General features: G+C 33.3%; 1 protein-coding gene across 1 annotated transcript; it reads right to left on the reverse strand.

Moving 5' to 3' along the window:
* Nucleotides 1-1076: 1076 nt before the first annotated feature.
* On the reverse strand, nucleotides 1077-21512 carry LOC112242569 (mothers against decapentaplegic homolog 6). The gene is made up of 2 exons (XM_042327628.1): nucleotides 21505-21512; nucleotides 1077-1757 (listed from the first exon to the last, which is right to left on the reverse strand). Exons 1-2 carry the CDS (start codon nucleotides 21510-21512, stop codon nucleotides 1079-1081), a joined length of 687 nt encoding a protein of 228 aa, XP_042183562.1. The 3' UTR covers nucleotides 1077-1078.
* Between the last annotated feature and the right edge of the window lie 2669 nt (nucleotides 21513-24181).

The raw sequence follows: 24181 nt of genomic DNA on the forward strand, positions 1-24181 counted from the left end.
TCTCTCTCTCTCTGTCTCATTCTCTCTCTCTCTATCTATCTCTCTCCCATTCTCTCTCTATCTATCTCTCTCTCTCATTCTCTCTATGTCTCATTCTCTCTCTCTCTATCTATCTCTCTCTGTCTCATTCTCTCTCTATCTATCTCTCTCTGTCTCATTCTCTCTCTCTCTATCTCATTCTATCTCTCTATCTCATTCTCTCTCTCTCTATCTATCTCTCGCTCATCTCTCTCTCTCTATCTCATTCTCTCTCTATCTATCTCTCTCTGTCTCATTCTCTCTCTCTCTATCTCATTCTATCTCTCTATCTCATTCTCTCTCTCTCTATCTCATTCTATCTCTCTATCTCATTCTCTCTCTCTCTATCTATCTCTCGCTCATTCTCTCTCTATCTATCTCATTCTCTCTCTATCTCTCTCTCTCTGTCTCATTCTATCTCTCTATCTCATTCTATCTCTCTCTCTCATCTATCTCTCTCTCTCATTCTCTCTCTCTCTATCTCATTCTCTCTCTCTCTATCTATCTCTCTATCTCATTCTCTCTCTATCTATCTCTCTATCTCATTCTATCTCTCTATCTCATTCTCTCTCTCTCTATCTCTCTCTGTCTCATTCTCTCTCTCTCTATCTCATTCTATCTCTCTCATTCTCTCTATGTCTCATTCTCTCTCTCTCTATCTATCTCTCTCATTCTCTCTCTATCTCATTCTCTCTCTCTCTATCTCATTCTATCTCTCTATCTCATTCTCTCTCTCTCTATCTCATTCTCTCTCTCTATCTCATTCTCTATCTATCTCTCTCTATCTCATTCTCTCTCTCTCTATCTATCTCTCTCTGTCTCATTCTATCTCTCTATCTCTCTCTGTCTCATTCTATCTCTCTATCTCATTCTCTCTCTCTCATTCTCTCTCTGTCTCATTCTCTCTCTCTCTATCTATCTCTCTCATTCTCTCTCTATCTCATTCTATCTCTCTCTGTCTCATTCTCTCTCTCTCTCTCATTCTCTCTCTCTCTATCTATCTCTCTGTCTCATTCTCTCTCTCTCTCTCTATCTATCTCTCGCTCATTCTCTCTCTGTATTATGTGTGTGTGTTGAGCAGTATCTCCAGCCAGCAGGGGCATGATGTAATAAACTGTCTGGAATAGCAGGGGCCCCATCCCTTAGCGAAGCTAATCCTCACACTGTTAGGATCATAGGGGCCCTCTAGCAGCTCTATAGGGTCAGCGTGCTGCAAGCTCCTCAACATGCTGGATCTCTCCCAGTCAAACACCCTGATAGAATATCCTGACATCACCTTCCTCACAACCAGACTCCTGCTCCCAGGAACATCCAAGGTGGGGGAATTCACAAAGATGGGGTGTTGACTCCGGTTATAGGCCCACACCCCGTCCGGTTCTTTACTGAGGAGGATACCGTAACCGATCTTGGCGCGTGTGCGCTGGACGGTACGAAAGCGGGGGTGGTCTGTGGAACAGGGTTGATGGTTATCATGGAGGCTGAGCTGGCCCAGACAGAAGCCGGTCCCCTGAGGTAGATCGTAGAAGACAGAGACGGAGGTGTGGTAGACCGGGTAGAGACGGCCCACGCGCTCACGGTGTTCCCAGTAGGCCATGTGACACCACTGGCTCTGCTTGGGTACGTCCGGGGACACACTGGCATCTGGAGGAGAGAGAGACAGTTTATTATTTCTGACTTTTGTGACGCCTCTGCTGGTTTGGAAAATGTTTTTAATGCTTTTGTATGTCCTCAGATAATCACATGGTTTGCTTTCGCCGTAAAGCCTTTTTGAAATCTGACAACGCTGTTGGATTAACAAGAAGTTCAGCTTTTAAATGATGTAGGACACTTGTATGTTCATGAATGTTTAATATTAAGATTCTTGTATTTTGAATTTCGCGCTCCGCAATTTCACCGGATGTTGGTGAGGTGGGTCACTAATAATAATAGCAATGAGCCTGTCGGGAGTCGGGATGAGACAGACTTGCAGGCAGCATTTCTCAGCCAGTTGAAATTATGAAACAGCATAATTTTTACAGATATACACAAAGAAATATACATGGAAAAAAGGTCAAATGAAACAAAGTGCAGCTAGTTGGCAGTCTTTCCAGCTTCAGTGTGAAGTGATTGTGTTAGCTGTGTTGTTGGCTAGCTCCTCTGAACAACAGGGTCCTGATGAGTCAACACATGTCTCTTGCAACCGAACCGATAGAACGAATGACCAGCTGGCTTGGGAAGCAACCCTAGAATTGTGTGGGGACTATATCTTTTAAAAGGATGAAATAGTTTTAATAAATTAATGAAAATAACATTTTTAATTAAAATATGTAAATCATTATTTGAATATGTTGGTAGCCCGAGAAGAACACTATAACACTATTACACTATAACACTATTACACTAATACACTATGACACTATAACACTATGACACTATAACACTATAACAACACTATAACACTATAACACTATTACACTACTACACTATGACACTATAACACTATGACACTATAACACTATAACACTATAACAACACTATAACACTAAAACACTATAACACTATTACACTATGACACTATAACACTATGACACTATGACACTATAACACTATAACACTATAACAACACTAAAACACTATAACACTATAACACTATTACACTACTACACTATGACACTATAACACTATGACACTATAACACTACAACACTATAACAACACTATAACACTATAACACTATTACACTACTACACTATGACACTATAACACTATGACACTATAACACTACAACACTATAACAACACTATAACACTATAACACTATTACACTATAACACTATTACACTATAACACTACTACACTATAACACTATTACACTATAACACTATAACACTACTACACTATGACACTATAACACTATGACACTATAACACTACAACACTATAACAACACTATAACACTATAACACTATTACACTATAACACTATTACACTATAACACTACTACACTATAACACTATTACACTATAACACTACTACACTATAACACTACTACACTATAACACTATAACACTACTACACTATAACACTATAACACTACTACACTATGACACTATAACACTACTACACTATAACACTATAACACTATGACACTATGACACTATAAAACTACTACACTATAACACTACTACACTATTACACTATGACACTATAACACTATAACACTATGGCACTATACCAGTATAACACTATAACACTATTACACTATACACTATAACACCATAACAACACTATAACTATATTACACTATTACACTATAACACTATGACATTATGACACTATAACACTACTACACTATAACACTATAACACTACTACACTATAACACTATAACACTATGACACTACTACACTATGACACTATAACACTACTACACTATAACACTATAACACTATGACACTATGACACTATAACACTACTACACTATAACACTACTACACTATAACACTACTACACTATTACACTACAACACTATAACACTATAACAACACTATAACTATATTACACTATTACACTATGACACTATAACACTATGGCACTATGACACTATAACAGTATAACACTATAACACTATGACACTACTACACTATGACACTATAACACTACTACACTATATCACTACTACACTATGACACTATAACACTATGACACTATAACACTACTACACTATGACACTATAACACTACTACACTATAACACTACTACACTATAACACTACTACACTATTACACTACAACACTATAACACTATAACAACACTATAACTATATTACACTATTACACTATGACACTATAACACTATAACACTATGGCACTATGACACTATAACAGTATAACACTATAACACTATTACACTATGACACTATAACACTATGACACTATAACACTATAACACTATGGCACTATGACACTATAACACTATAACACTATTACACTATGACACTATAACACTACTACACTATAACACTACTACACTATGACACTATAACACTACTACACTATATCAGTACTACACTATGACACTATAACACTATAACACTATAACACTACTACACTATGACACTATAACACTACTACACTATAACACTACTACACTATGACACTATAACACTACTACACTATTACACTACTACACTATTACACTACTACACTATGACACTATAACACTATGACACTATTACACTATAACACTATGACACTATTACACTATAACACTATGACACTACTACACTATGACACTATAACACTATGACACTATTACACTATTACACTATAACACTATGACACTACTACACTATAACACTATTACACTATTACACTACTACACTATGACACTATAACACTATGACACTACTACACTATAACACTACTACACTATAACACTATGACACTATAACACAACTCACTATTACACTGTAACACTATAACACTATGACACTACTACACTATAACACTATTACACAATGACACTACTACACTATAACACTATAACACTACTACACTATTACACTATAACACTATTACACTATGACACTATGACACTATAACACTATAACACTATTACACTGTAACACTATAACAGTACTACACTATTACACTATAACACTACTACACTATAACACTATTACACTATAACACTGTAACACTATTACACTATAACACTACAACACTATAACACTACTACAATATAACAGTATAACACTATTACACTATGACACTATAACACTACTACACTATGACACTATAACACTATGGCACTATGACACTATTACACTATGACACTATAACACTACTACACTATGACACTATAACACTATGGCACTATGACACTATAACAGTATAACACTATAACACTATGACACTACTACACTATGACACTATAACACTACTACACTATATCACTACTACACTATGACACTATAACACTATGACACTATAACACTACTACACTATGACACTATAACACTACTACACTATTACACTACTACACTATGACACTATAACACTATGACACTATTACACTATAACACTATGACACTACTAGACTATAACACTATAACACTACTACACTATAACACTATAACACTATTACACTACTACACTATGACACTATAACACTATATTACACTACACTATAACACTATAACTATGACACTACACTATAACTACTACACTATAACACTACTACACTATAACACTATTACACAACTCACTATTAACACTACTATAACACTATAACACTACTACACTATTACACTATAACACTATTACAATATAACATTATTACACTGTAACACTATAACACTATAACACTACTACACTATTACACTATAACACTATTACACTATGACACTATGACACTATGACACTATAACACTATAACACTATTACACTGTAACACTATAACAGTACTACACTATTACACTATAACACTACTACACTATTACACTATAACACTGTAACACTATTACACTATAACACTACAACACCATAACACTACTACAATATAACACTATAACACTATTACACTATGACACTATAACACTACTACACTATGACACTATAACACTATAACTATATTACACTATAACACTATTACACTATAACATTACTACACTATAACACTATTACACTATAACACTATAACACTACTTCACTATAACAATATAACACGATGACACTATAACACTACTACACTATGACACTATGACACTATTACACTATAACACTATAACACTATAACTATAATACACTATAACACTATAACACTATTACACTATAACACTATTACACAATAACACTATTACACAATAACACTACTACACTATAACACTACTACACTATGACACTATAACACTACTACACTATTACACTATAACACTACTACACTATAACACTATTACACTATAACACTGTAACACTATTACACTATAACACTACAACACTATAACACTACTACAATATAACTATATAACTATTACACTACTACACTATTACACTACTACACTATGACACTATAACACTATGACACTATTACACTATAACACTATGACACTACTAGACTATAACACTATAACACTACTACACTATAACACTATAACACTATAACACTATTACACTACTACACTATGACACTATAACACTATGACACTATTACACTATTACACTATAACACTATGACACTACTACACTATAACACTATTACACTATTACACTACTACACTATGACACTATAACACTATGACACTACTACACTATAACACTACTACACTATAACACTATGACACTATAACACAACTCACTATTACACTGTAACACTATAACACTATGACACTACTACACTATAACACTATTACACAATGACACTACTACACTATAACACTATAACACAACTACACTATTACACTATAACACTATTACACTATGACACTATGACACTATAACACTATAACACTATTACACTGTAACACTATAACAGTACTACACTATTACACTATAACACTACTACACTATTACACTATAACACTGTAACACTATTACACTATAACACTACAACACTATAACACTACTACAATATAACAGTATAACACTATTACACTATGACACTATAACACTACTACACTATGACACTATAACACTATGGCACTATGACACTATTACACTATGACACTATAACACTACTACACTATGACACTATAACACTATGGCACTATGACACTATAACAGTATAACACTATAACACTATGACACTATTACACTATGACACTATGACACTATAACACTATGACACTATAACACTATAACACTATTACACTATGACACTATAACACTACTACACTATAACACTATAACACTATGACACTATGACACTATAACACTACTACACTATAACACTACTACACTATAACACTACTACACTATTACACTACAACACTATAACACTATAACAACACTATAACTATATTACACTATTACACTATGACACTATAACACTATGGCACTATGACACTATAACAGTATAACACTATAACACTATGACACTATTACACTATGACACTATGACACTATAACACTACTACACTATTACACTATAACACTACTACACTATAACACTATAACACTACTACACTATAACACTATAACACTATTACACAATGACACTATAACACTACTACACTATAACACTACTACACTATACCACTACTACACTATTACACTATAACACTATAACACTACTACACTATAACACTACTACACTATTACACTATAACACTATAACACTATAACAACACTATAACTATATTACACTATTACACTATGACACTATAACACTATAACACTATGGCACTATGACACTATAACAGTATAACACTATAACACTATTACACTATGACACTATAACACTATGACACTATAACACTATAACACTATGGCACTATGACACTATAACACTATAACACTATTACACTATGACACTATAACACTATAACACTACTACACTATAACATTACTACACTATGACACTATAACACTACTACACTATATCACTACTACACTATGACACTATAACACTATGACACTATAACACTACTACACTATGACACTATAACACTACTACACTATAACACTACTACACTATTACACTACTACACTATGACACTATAACACTATGACACTATTACACTATAACACTATGACACTACTAGACTATAACACTATAACACTACTACACTATAACACTATAACACTATAACACTATTACACTACTACACTATGACACTATAACACTATGACACTATTACACTATTACACTATAACACTATGACACTACTACACTATGACACTATGACACTATAACACTATGACACTACTACACTATAACACTACTACACTATAACACTATGACACTATAACACAACTCACTATTACACTGTAACACTATAACACTATAACACTACTACACTATTACACTATAACACTATTACAATATAACATTATTACACTGTAACACTATAACACTATAACACTACTACACTATTACACTATAACACTATTACACTATGACACTATGACACTATAACACTATAACACTATTACACTGTAACACTATTACACTATAACACTACAACACCATAACACTACTACAATATAACACTATAACACTACTACACTATTACATTATAACACTACTACACTATGACACTATAACACTATAACACTATTACACTATAACATTACTACACTATAACACTATTACACTATAACACTATAACACTACTTCACTATAACAATATAACACTATGACACTATAACACTACTACACTATGACACTATGACACTATTACACTATAACACTATAACACTATAACTATAATACACTATAACACTATAACACTATTACACTATAACACTATTACACAATAACACTATTACACAATAACACTACTACACTATAACACTACTACACTATGACACTATAACACTATAACACTACTACACTATTACACTATAACACTACTACACTATAACACTATTACACTATAACACTGTAACACTATTACACTATAACACTACAACACTATAACACTACTACAATATAACACTATAACACTATGACACTATGACACTACTACACTATGACACTATGACACTATTACACTATAACACTATAACACTATGACACTATAACACTACTACACTATGACACTATGACACTATTACACTATAACACTATAACACTAGAACTATATTACACTATAACACTATAACACTATTACACTATAACACTATTACACAATAACACTATTACACTATAACACTATTACACTATAACACTATAACACTGTAACACTATTACACTATAACACTACAACACTATAACACTACTACAATATAACACTATAACACTATTACACTATGACACTATAACACTACTACACTATACCACTACTACACTATTACACTATAACACTATAACACTACTACACTATAACACTACTACACTATTACACTATGACACTATAACACTACTACACTATAACACTACTAACTATACCACTACTACACTATTACACTATAACACTATAACACTACTACACTATAACACTACTACACTATTACACTATAACACTATAACACTATAACAACACTATAACTATATTACACTATAACTATGACACTATAACACTATAACACTATGGCACTATGACACTATAACAGTATAACACTATAACACTATTACACTATGACACTATAACACTATGACACTATAACACTATAACACTATGGCACACACTATAACACTATAACACTATTACACTATGACACTATAACACTATAACACTACTACACTATAACATTATACACTATGACACTATAACACTACTACACTATATCACTACTACACTATGACACTATAACACTATGACACTATAACACTACTACACTATGACACTATAACACTACTACACTATAACACTACTACACTATTACACTACTATATGACACTATAACACTATGACACTATTACACTATAACACTATGACACTACTAGACTATAACACTATAACACTACTACACTATAACACTATAACACTATAACACTATTACACTACTACACTATGACACTATAACACTATGACACTATTACACTATTACACTATAACACTATGACACTACTACACTATGACACTATGACACTATAACACTATGACACTACTACACTATAACACTACTACACTATAACACTATGACACTATAACACAACTCACTATTACACTGTAACACTATAACACTATAACACTACTACACTATTACATTATAACACTACTACACTATGACACTATAACACTATAACACTATTACACTATAACATTACTACACTATAACACTATTACACTATAACACTATAACACTACTTCACTATAACAATATAACACTACTACACTATGACACTATAACACTATAACTATATTACACTATAACACTATTACACTATAACATTACTACACTATAACACTATTACACTATAACACTATAACACTACACTATAACAATATAACACTATGACACTATAACACTACTACACTATGACACTATGACACTATTACACTATAACACTATAACACTATAACTATAATACACTATAACACTATAACACTATTACACTATAACACTATTACACAATAACACTATTACACTAACACTACTACACTATAACACTACTACACTATGACACTATAACACTATAACACTATACACTATTACACTATAACACTACTACACTATAACACTATTACACTATAACACTGTAACACTATTACACTATAACACTACAACACTATAACACTACTACAATATAACACTATAACACTATGACACTATGACACTACTACACTATGACACTATGACACTATTACACTATAACACTATGACACTATAACACTACTACACTATGACACTATGACACTATTACACTATAACACTATAACACTATAACTATATTACACTATAACACTATAACACTATTACACTATAACACTATTACACAATAACACTATTACACTATAACACTATTACACTATAACACTATAACACTGTAACACTATTACACTATAACACTACAACACTATAACACTACTACAATATAACACTATAACACTATTACACTACACTATAACACTACTACACTATAACACTACTACACTATTACACTATAACACTATAACACTATACACTATAACACTACTAACACTATTACACTATAACACTATAACACTATAACAACACTATAACATATTACACTACTACACTATGACACTATGACACTATACCACTATGACACTACTACACTATAACACTACTACACTATAACACTATGACACTATAACACAACTCACTATTACACTGTAACACTATAACACTATGACACTACTACACTATAACACTATTACACTATGACACTACTACACTATAACACTATAACACTACTACACTACACTATAACACTATAACACTACTACACTATTACACTATAACACTATTACACTATAACACTATTACACTATAACACTATAACACTACTACACTATAACACTATTACACTATATACACTATAACACTATTACACTTAACACTATAACACTACACTATTACACTATAACACTACTACACTATAACACTATTACACTATAACACTGTAACACTATTACACTATAACACTACAACACTATAACACTACTACAATATAACACTATAACACTATTACACTATGACACTATAACACTACACACTATGACACTATAACACTATGGCACTACACTATAACAGTATAACACTATAACACTATGACACTATTACTATGACACTATGACACTATAACACTACTACACTATTACACTATAACACTACTACACTATAACACTATAACACTACTACACTATAACACTATAACACTATTACACTATGACACTATAACACTACTACACTATAACACTACTACACTATACCATACTACACTATTACACTATAACACTATAACACTACTACACTATAACACTACTACACTATTACACTATAACACTATAACACTATAACAACACTATAACTATATTACACTATTACAGTATGACACTATAACACTATAACACAATGGCACTATGACACTATAACAGTATAACACTATAACACTATTACACTATGACACTATAACACTATGACACTATAACACTATAACACTATGGCACTATGACACTATAACACTATAACACTATAACACTACTACACTATATCACTACTACACTATGACACTATTACACTATGACACTATAACACTATAACACTACTACACTATAACACTACTACACTATGACACTATAACACTACTACACTATATCACTACTACACTATGACACTATAACACTATGACACTATAACACTACTACACTATGACACTATAACACTACTACACTATAACACTACTACACTATTACACTACTACACTATGACACTATAACACTATGACACTATTACACTATAACACTATGACACTACTAGACTATAACACTATAACACTACTACACTATAACACTATAACACTATAACACTATTACACTACTACACTATGACACTATAACACTATGACACTATTACACTATTACACTATAACACTATGACACTACTACACTATGACACTATGACACTATAACACTATGACACTACTACACTATAACACTACTACACTATAACACTATGACACTATAACACAACTCACTATTACACTGTAACACTATAACACTATAACACTACTACACTATTACACTATAACACTATTACACTATAACATTATTACACTGTAACACTATAACACTACTACACTATAACACTATTACACTATGACACTATGACACTATAACACTATAACACTATTACACTGTAACACTATAACAGTACTACACTATTACACTATAACACTACTACACTATTACACTATAACACTGTAACACTATTACACTATAACACTACAACACTATAACACTACTACAATATAACACTATAACACTATTACACTATGACACTATAACACTACTACACTATGACACTATAACACTATAACTATATTACACTATAACACTATTACAATATAACATACTACACTATAACACTATTACACTATAACACTATAACACTACTTCACTATAACAATATAACACTATGACACTATAACACTACTACACTATGACACTATGACACTATTACACTATAACACTATAACACTATAACTATATTACACTATAACACTACAACACTATAACACTACTACAATATAACACTATAACACTATTACACTATGACACTATAACACTACTACACTATGACACTATAACACTATAACTATATTACACTATAACACTATTACAATATAACATTACTACACTATAACACTATTACACTATAACACTATAACACTACTTCACTATAACAATATAACACTATGACACTATAACACTACTACACTATGACACTATGACACTATTACACAATACACTATTACACAATAACACTATAACACTACTACACTATAACACTACAACACTATAACACTACTACAATATAACACTATAACACTATTACACTATGACACTATAACACTACTACACTATACCACTACTACACTATTACACTATAACACTATAACACTACTACACTATAACACTACTACACTATTACACTATAACACTATAACACTATAACAACACTATAACTATATTACACTATTACACTACTACACTATGACACTATGACACTATACCACTATGACACTACTACACTATAACACTACTACACTATAACACTATGACACTATAACACTATGACACTATAACACAACTCACTATTACACTGTAACACTATAACACTATGACACTACTACACTATAACACTATTACACTATGACACTACTACACTATAACACTATAACACTACTACACTAGTACACTATAACACTATAACACTACTACACTATTACACTATAACACTATTACACTATAACATTATTACACTGTAACACTATAACACTACTACACTATAACACTATTACACTATGACACTATAACACTATAACACTATTACACTGTAACACTATAACAGTACTACACTATTACACTATAACACTACTACACTATAAGACTATTACACTATAACACTGTAACACTATTACACTATAACACTACAACACTATAACACTACTACAATATAACACTATTACACTATGACACTATAACACTACTACACTATGACACTATAACACTATGGCACTATGACACTATAACAGTATAACACTATAACACTATGACACTATTACACTATGACACTATGACACTATAACACTACTACACTATTACACTATAACACTACTACACTATAACACTATAACACTACTACACTATAACACTATAACACTATGACACTATAACACTACTACACTATAACACTACTACACTATACCACTACTACACTATTACACTATAACACTATAACACTACTAACTACTACTACACTATTACACTATAACACTATAACACTATAACAACACTATAACTATATTACACTATTACAGTATGACACTATAACACTATAACACAATGGCACTATGACACTATAACAGTATAACACTATAACACTATTACACTATGACACTATAACACTATGACACTATAACACTATAACACTATGGCACTATGACACTATAACACTATAACACTATAACACTACTACACTATATCACTACTACACTATGACACTATTACACTATGACACTATAACACTATAACACTACTACACTATAACACTACTACACTATGACACTATAACACTACTACACTATATCACTACTACACTATGACACTATAACACTATGACAATATAACACTACTACACTATAACACTATAACACTACACACTATAACACTACTACACTATTACACTACTACACTATGACACTATAACACTATGACACTATTACACTATAACACTATGACACTACTACTATAACACTATAACACTACTACACTATAACACTATAACACTATAACACTATTACACTACTACACTATGACACTATAACACTATGACACTATACACTATAACACTATGACACTACACACTATGACACTATGACACTATAACACTATGACACTACTACACTATAACACTACTACACTATAACACTATGACACTATAACACAACTCACTATTACACTGTAACACTATAACACTATAACACTACTACACTATTACACTATAACACTATTACACTATAACATTATTACACTGTAACACTATAACAGTACTACACTATAACACTATTACACTATGACACTATGACACTATAACACTATAACACTATTACACTGTAACACTATAACAGTACTACACTATTACACTATAACACTACTACACTATTACACTATAACACTGTAACACTATTACACTATAACACTACAACACTATAACACTACTACAATATAACACTATAACACTATTACACTATGACACTATAACACTACTACACTATGACACTATAACACTATAACTATATTACACTATAACACTATTACACTATAACATTACTACACTATAACACTATTACACTATAACACTATAACACTACTTCACTATAACAATATAACACTATGACACTATAACACTACTACACTATGACACTATGACACTATTACACTATAACACTATAACACTATAACTATATTACACTATAACACTATAACACTATTACACTATAACACTATTACACAATAACACTATTACACAATAACACTATGACACTACTACACTATGACACTATAACACTATGACACTACTACACTATAACACTACTACACTATAACACTATGACACTATAACACAACTCACTATTACACTGTAACACTATAACACTATAACACTACTACACTATTACACTATAACACTATTACACTATAACATTATTACACTGTAACACTATAACAGTACTACACTATAACACTATTACACTATGACACTATGACACTATAACACTATAACACTATTACACTGTAACACTATAACAGTACTACACTATACACTATAACACTATAACACTATTACACTATAACACTGTAACACTATTACACTATAACACTACAACACTATAACACTACTACAATATAACACTATAACACTATTACACTATGACACTATAACACTACTACACTATAACACTATAACACTATAACTATATTACACTATAACACTATTACACTATAACATTACTACACTATAACACTATTACACTATAACACTATTACACTACTTCACTATAACAATATAACACTATGACACTATAACACTACTACACTATGACACTATTACACTATAACACTATAACACTATAACACTATAACTATATTACACTATGACACTATAACACTATTACACTATAACACTATTACACTATACCACTATTACACTATAACACTACTACACTATTACACTATTACACTATAACACTATGACACTATAACACTATTACACTATGACACTACTACACTATAACACTATTACACTATAACACTGTAACACTATTACACTATAACACTACAACACTATAACACTACTACAATATAACACTATAACACTATGACACTAACACTACTACACTATGACACTATGACACTATTACACTATAACACTATAACACTATGACACTATAACACTACACACTATGACACTATTACACTATAACACTATAACACACTATAACTATATTACACTATAACACTATAACACTATTACACTATAACACTATTACACAATAACACTATTACACTATAACACTATTACACTATAACACTATAACACTGTAACACTATTACACTACAACACTATAACACTACTACAATATAACACTATAACACTATTACACTATGACACTATAACACTACTACACTATAACACTATAACACTATAACTATATTACACTATAACACTATTACACTATAACATTACTACACTATAACACTATTACACTATAACACTATAACACTACTTCACTATAACACTATAACACTATTACACTATAACACTATTACACTATACCACTATTACACTATAACACTACTACACTATTACACTATTACACTATAACACTATGACACTATAACACTATTACACTATGACACTACTACACTATAACACTACTACACTATAACACTATTACACTATTACACTATGACACTATAACACTACTACACTATGACACTATTACACTATAACACTATAACACTATTACACTATGACACTATTACACTATAACACTATGACACTATAACCCTTTGACACTATTACACTATTACACTATAACACTACTACACTATAACACTACTACACTATAACACTACTACATTATGACACTACTACACTATGACACTATAACACTATGACACTATAACACTACTACACTATAACACATTTGACACTATAACACTATGACACTATTACACTATTACACTATAACACTACTACACTATAACACTACTACACTATAACACTACCACACTATAACACTACTACACTATGACACTACTACACTATAACTATATTACACTATAACACTACTACACTATGACACTATGGCACTACTACACTATGACACTATGACACTATAACACTACTACACTATAACACTATTACACTATAACACTATTACACTATAACACTATAACACTATGACACTATAACACTATAACACTATAACACTATTACACTATAACACTATAACACTATTAAACTATAACACTATTACACTATAACACTATTACACTATTACACTATAACACTACTACACTATTACACTATAACACTATTACACTATAACACTATAACACTATAACACTACTACACTATAACACTATTACACTATAACACTATAACACTATTACACTATAACACTACTACACTATAACACTACAACACTATAACACTATAACACTATAACTATATTACACTATAACACTACTACACTATAACACTATAACACTATAACACTATGACACTATAACACTACTACACTATGACACTATTACACTATAACACTACTACACTATTACACTATAACACTATTACACTATAACACTATTACACTATTACACTATAACACTACTAGGGAGGGAGAGAGGGCGAGGGGGAGGGAGGGAGAGAGATAGAGGGAGGTAGGGAGAGAGGGAGGGAGGGAGAGGGGGAGGGAGGGAGAGAGAGAGGGGGTTGGGAGGGAGAGAGAGGGGGTAGGAAGGGAGGGAGGGAGAGAGAGGGGAGGGGGAAGGAGGGAGAGAGAGGGGTAGGGAGGGAGAGAGAGGGAGGGAGGGAGGGGGTAGGTGGGTAGGGGGCAGCGAGAGGGGGTAGGGAGGGAGGGAGAGAGAGGGAGAGGGGGAAGGAGGGAGAGAGAGGGGGTAGGGAGGGAGGGAGGGAGGGAGGGAGGGAGGGAGGGAGGGAGGGAGGGAGGGAGGGAGGGAGGGAGGGAGGGAGGGAGGGGAGGGAGGGAGAGGGAGGGAGAGGGGGGAAGGAGGGAGAGAGAGGGGTAGGGAGGGAGGGAGAGAGAGGGAGAGAGGGGGAAGGAGGGAGAGAGAGGGGTAGGGAGGGAGGGAGGGAGAGGGAGAGAGGGGGGGAAGGAGGGAGAGAGAGATGCAAACTTAAACTACTGTAGAGTAGTACAGAGTGAACACATTTAATTAGTCCCTAAAGAAATCACTCCCCGGATCCTAGTTAGTGACACGCTCTAACCAACTGAGCCACACAGGGTCATATTATATATACTATACTATACATACCATACCATATTATAGACTATACGGACCCTAGTTAGTGACACGCTCTAACCAACTGAGCCACACAGGGTCATATTATATATACTATACATACCATACCATATTATATACTATACGGACCCTAGTTAGTGACACGCTCTAACCAACTAGGCCAAACAGGGTCATATTATATATACTACACATACCATACCATATTATAGACTATACGGACCCTAGTTAGTGACACGCTCTAACCAACTGAGCCACACAGGGTCATATTATATACACTATACATACCATACCATATTATATACCACACATAGTGACATAACCAATTATATACCAGGGTCATATTATATACACATACATACCATACCATATTATATACTATACATACCATACCATATTATATACTATACATACCATACCATATTATATACCATACATACCATACCATATTATATACCACACATAGCATACCATATTATATACCATACATACATATACCATACATACCATACCATATTATATACTATACATACCATACCATATTATATACTATACATACCATACCATATTATATACCATACATACCATACCATATTATATACCACACATAGCATACCATATTATATACCATACATACCATACCATATTATATACCATACATACCATACCATATTATATACTATACATACCATACCATATTATATACTATACATACTATAGCATATTATATACTATACATACCATACCATATTATATACAACACATAGCATACCATATTATATACCACACATAGCATACCATATTATATACCATACATACATATACCATGCATACCATACCATATTATATACTATACATACCATACCATATTATATACCATACATACCATACCATATTATATATCATACATACCATACCATATTATATACCATACCATATTATATATACCACACATACCATACCATATTATATATACCACACATACCATACCATAGTATATATACCACACATACCATACCATATTATATACCATACATACCATACCATATTATATACCACACATAGCATACCATATTATATACCACACATAGCATACCATATTATATACCATACATACATATACCATACATACCATACCATATTATATACTATACATACCATACCATATTATATACTATACATACCATACCATATTATATACCATACCATATTATATATACCACACATACCATACCATATTATATATACCACACATACCATACCATATTATATACCTTACATACCATACCATATTATATACTATACATACCATACCATATTATATACCACACATAGCATACCATATTATATACCATACATACATACCATACCATACCATACCATATATATACTATACATACCATACCATATTATATACTATACATACCATACCATATTATATACTATACATATCATACCATATTATATACCACATACATAGCATATTATATACCATACATACCATACCATATTATATATACCATACCATACCATATTATATACCATACATACCATACCATATTATATATACCACATACCATACCATATTATATACTATACATACCATACCATATTATATACCACATACATACCATATTATATACTATACATACCATACCATATTATATACCATACCATATTATATATACCACACATACCATACCATATTATATATACCACACATACCATACCATATTATATACCTTACATACCATACCATATTATATACCACACATAGCATACCATATTATATACCATACATACCATACCATATTATATGCCACACATAGCATACCATACTATATACCACACATAGCATACCATATTATATACCACACATAGCATACCATATTATATACCATACATACATATACTATACATACCATACCATATTATATACTATACATACCATACCATATTATATACTATACATACCATACCATATTATATACTATACATACCATACCATATTATATACTATACATACCATACCATATTATATACCATACCATATTATATACCATGCCATATTATATACCTTACCATATTATATACCATACATACCATACCATATTATATACCTTACCATATTATATACCATACATACCATACCATATTATATATACCACACATACCATACCATATTATACACCATACATACCATACCAAATACCATACATACCATGTTATATACCATACATACCATGCCATATACCATATATTCCATACCATATTATATACCACACATACCATACCATGTTATATATACCATACATACCATACCATATTATATACCATACCATACCATATTATATACCATACATACCATACCATATTAGATATTACATATACCATACCATATTAGATATTATATGTACCATATTAGATATTATATATACCATATTATATATATACATATACCATACGATACTAGATATTACATATACCATACCATATTAGATATTATATGTACCATATTAGATATTATATATACCATATTAGATATTAGATATACCATACCATGTTAGATATTACATGTACTATATTATATATTATATATACACATACCATACCATATTATATACCATACATACCATACCATATGATATATACCATACCATATTATATATACCATACCATATTATATATACCATACAGACCATACCATATTAGATATTACATATACCATATTAGATATGACATATACCATACCATATTAGATATTATATATACCATACTATATATGACATATACCATATTAGATATTACATATACCATACCATACTAGATATTACATATACCATACCATATTAGATATTATATATACCATACTATATATGACATATACCATATTAGATATTACATATACCATACCATACTAGATATTACATATACCATACCATATTAGATATTATATATACCATTTTAGATATTATATATACCATATTAGATATTATATATACACATACCATACCATATTATATACCATACATACCATACCATATTATATACCATACCATATTATATACCATGCCATATTATATACCTTACCATATTATATACCATACATACCATACCATATTAGATATTACATATACCATATTAGATATTACATATACCATACCATACTAGATATTACATATACCATACCATATTAGATATTATATATACCATTTTAGATATTATATATACCATATTAGATATTATATATACCATACCATATTAGATATTATATATATCATACTAGATATTACATATACCATATTAGATATTACATACACCATACCATATTAGATATTACATATACCATATTAGATATTATATATATCATATTAGATATTATATATACCATACTAGATATTACATATAACATACCATATTAGATATTATATATACCATACTAGATATTACATATACCATATTATATATACCATACTAGATATTACATATACCATATTATATATACCATACTAGATATTACATATACCATATTATATATACCATACTAGATATTACATATACCATATTATATATACCATACTAGATATTACATATACCATATTATATAGACCATACTAGATATTACATATACCATATTATATATACCATACTAGATATTACATATACCATATTATATATACCATACTAGATATTATATATACCATACCGTATTAGGACCATTACTTTATATTATAACAACCACAGGTCAGGTAAAAAGGAAGGAGGAAGTTTAACGTGTATAAACTGTCTTCAGCAGTTGTCTTTCTATAAATACATACAGGAGGTATTGTATTGACATCTAAGCTTAGGAGACGTATACAACCCCCCGCCTCCCGGCAGAGCGGTCAGCTCCCTGCAAACGTGTCTGCAGCCGGTGACCCCTAGGCCTTCATGACACCCTAGGCCTTCATGACCCCTAGGCCTTCATGACCCCTAGGCCTTCATGACCCCTAGGCCTTTCATGACCCCTAGGCCTTCATGACCCCTAGGCCTTCATGACCCCTAGGCCTTCATGACCCCTAGGCCTTCATGACCCCTAGGCCTTCATGCCATCAACACACAATTCATTCACACACAGAGTGATGTCATTATTTTGCTTCAGAGCCTCTCTTGGCACCGGGGAAATCCTTTCATTGCGCTCTGTTTCTCCTCCCCTCTCTTCTGCTCTCACAGCTTAATGACACACCACCTCACCCTCTCTAGCAAACATCCTGCAAGGTGGTGCAGAGCAGAGGGAGATCGGGGAACAGCAGAGGGAGATCGGGGAACAGCAGAGGGAGAACAGGGAACAACAGAGGGAGAACAGTGAACAGCAGAGGGAGAACGGGGAACAGCAGAGGGAGAACTGGGAACAGCAGAGGGAGAACGGGGAACAGCAGAGGGAGAACAGGGAACAGCAGAGGGAGAACAGGGAACAGCAGAGGGAGATCGGGGAACAGCAGAGGGAGAACAGTGAACAGCAGAGGGAGATCGGGGAACAGCAGAGGGAGATCGGGAACAGCAGAGGGAGAACAGGGAACAACAGAGGGAGAACAGTGAACAGCAGAGGGAGAACGGGGAACAGCAGAGGGAGAACTGGGAACAGCAGAGGGAGAACGGGAACAGCAGAGGGAGAACAGGGAACAGCAGAGGGAGAACAGGGAACAGCAGAGGGAGATCGGGAACAGCAGAGGGAGAACAGTGAACAGCAGAGGGAGATCAGGGAACAGCAGAGGGAGATCGGGAACAGCAGAGGGAGATCGGGGAACAGCAGAGGGAGAACAGGGAACAGCAGAGGGAGAATGGGGAACAGCAGAGGGAGAACAGGGAACAGCAGAGGGAGAACGGGGAACAGCAGAGGGAGAACAGGGAACAGCAGAGGGAGAACAGGGAACAGCAGAGGGAGAACGGGGAACAGCAGAGGGAGAACAGGGAACAGCAGAGGGAGAACAGGGAACAGCAGAGGGAGAACGGGGAACAGCAGAGGGAAATCGGGAACAGCAGAGGGAGAACAGGGAACAGCAGAGGGAGAACAGGGAACAGCAGAGGGAGAACGGGGAACAGCAGAGGGAAATCGGGAACAGCAGAGGGAGAACAGGGAACAGCAGAGGGAGAACAGGGAACAGCAGAGGGAAAACGGGAACAGCAGAGGGAGAACAGTGAACAGCAGAGGGAGAACAGCAGAGGGAGAACAGGGAACAGCAGAGGGAGAACAGTGAACAGCAGAGGGAGAACAGTGAACAGCAGAGGGAGAACAGTGAACAGCAGAGGGAGAACTGGGAACAGCAGAGGGAGAACAGTGAACAGCAGAGGGAGAACAGTGAACAGCAGAGGGAGAACAGAGAACAGCAGAGGGAGAAGGGGGAGCAGCAGAGGGAGAACAACAGCAGAGGGAGAACAGGGGAACAGCAGAGGAGAACAGTGAACAGCAGAGGGAGAACAGGGAACAGCAGAGGGAGAACAGGGAACAGCAGAGGGAGAACTGGGAACAGCAGAGGGAGAACAGGGAACAGCAGAGGGAAAACAGTGAACAGCAGAGGGAGAACGGGAACAGCAGAGGGAGAACAGGGAACAGCAGAGGGAGAACAGGGAACAGCAGAGGGAGAACAGGGAACAGCAGAGAGAGAACTGGGAACAGCAGAGGGAGATCGGGAACAGCAGAGGGAGAACAGTGAACAGCAGAGGGAGATCGGGGAACAGCAGAGGGAGAACAGGGAACAGCAGAGGGAGAACAGGGAACAGCAGAGGGAGAACAACAGCAGAGGGAGAA

Source organism: Oncorhynchus tshawytscha, linkage group LG01, assembly GCF_018296145.1.
Source record: "Oncorhynchus tshawytscha isolate Ot180627B linkage group LG01, Otsh_v2.0, whole genome shotgun sequence".
In the NCBI taxonomy this organism is placed as follows: Eukaryota; Metazoa; Chordata; class Actinopteri; order Salmoniformes; family Salmonidae; genus Oncorhynchus; species Oncorhynchus tshawytscha.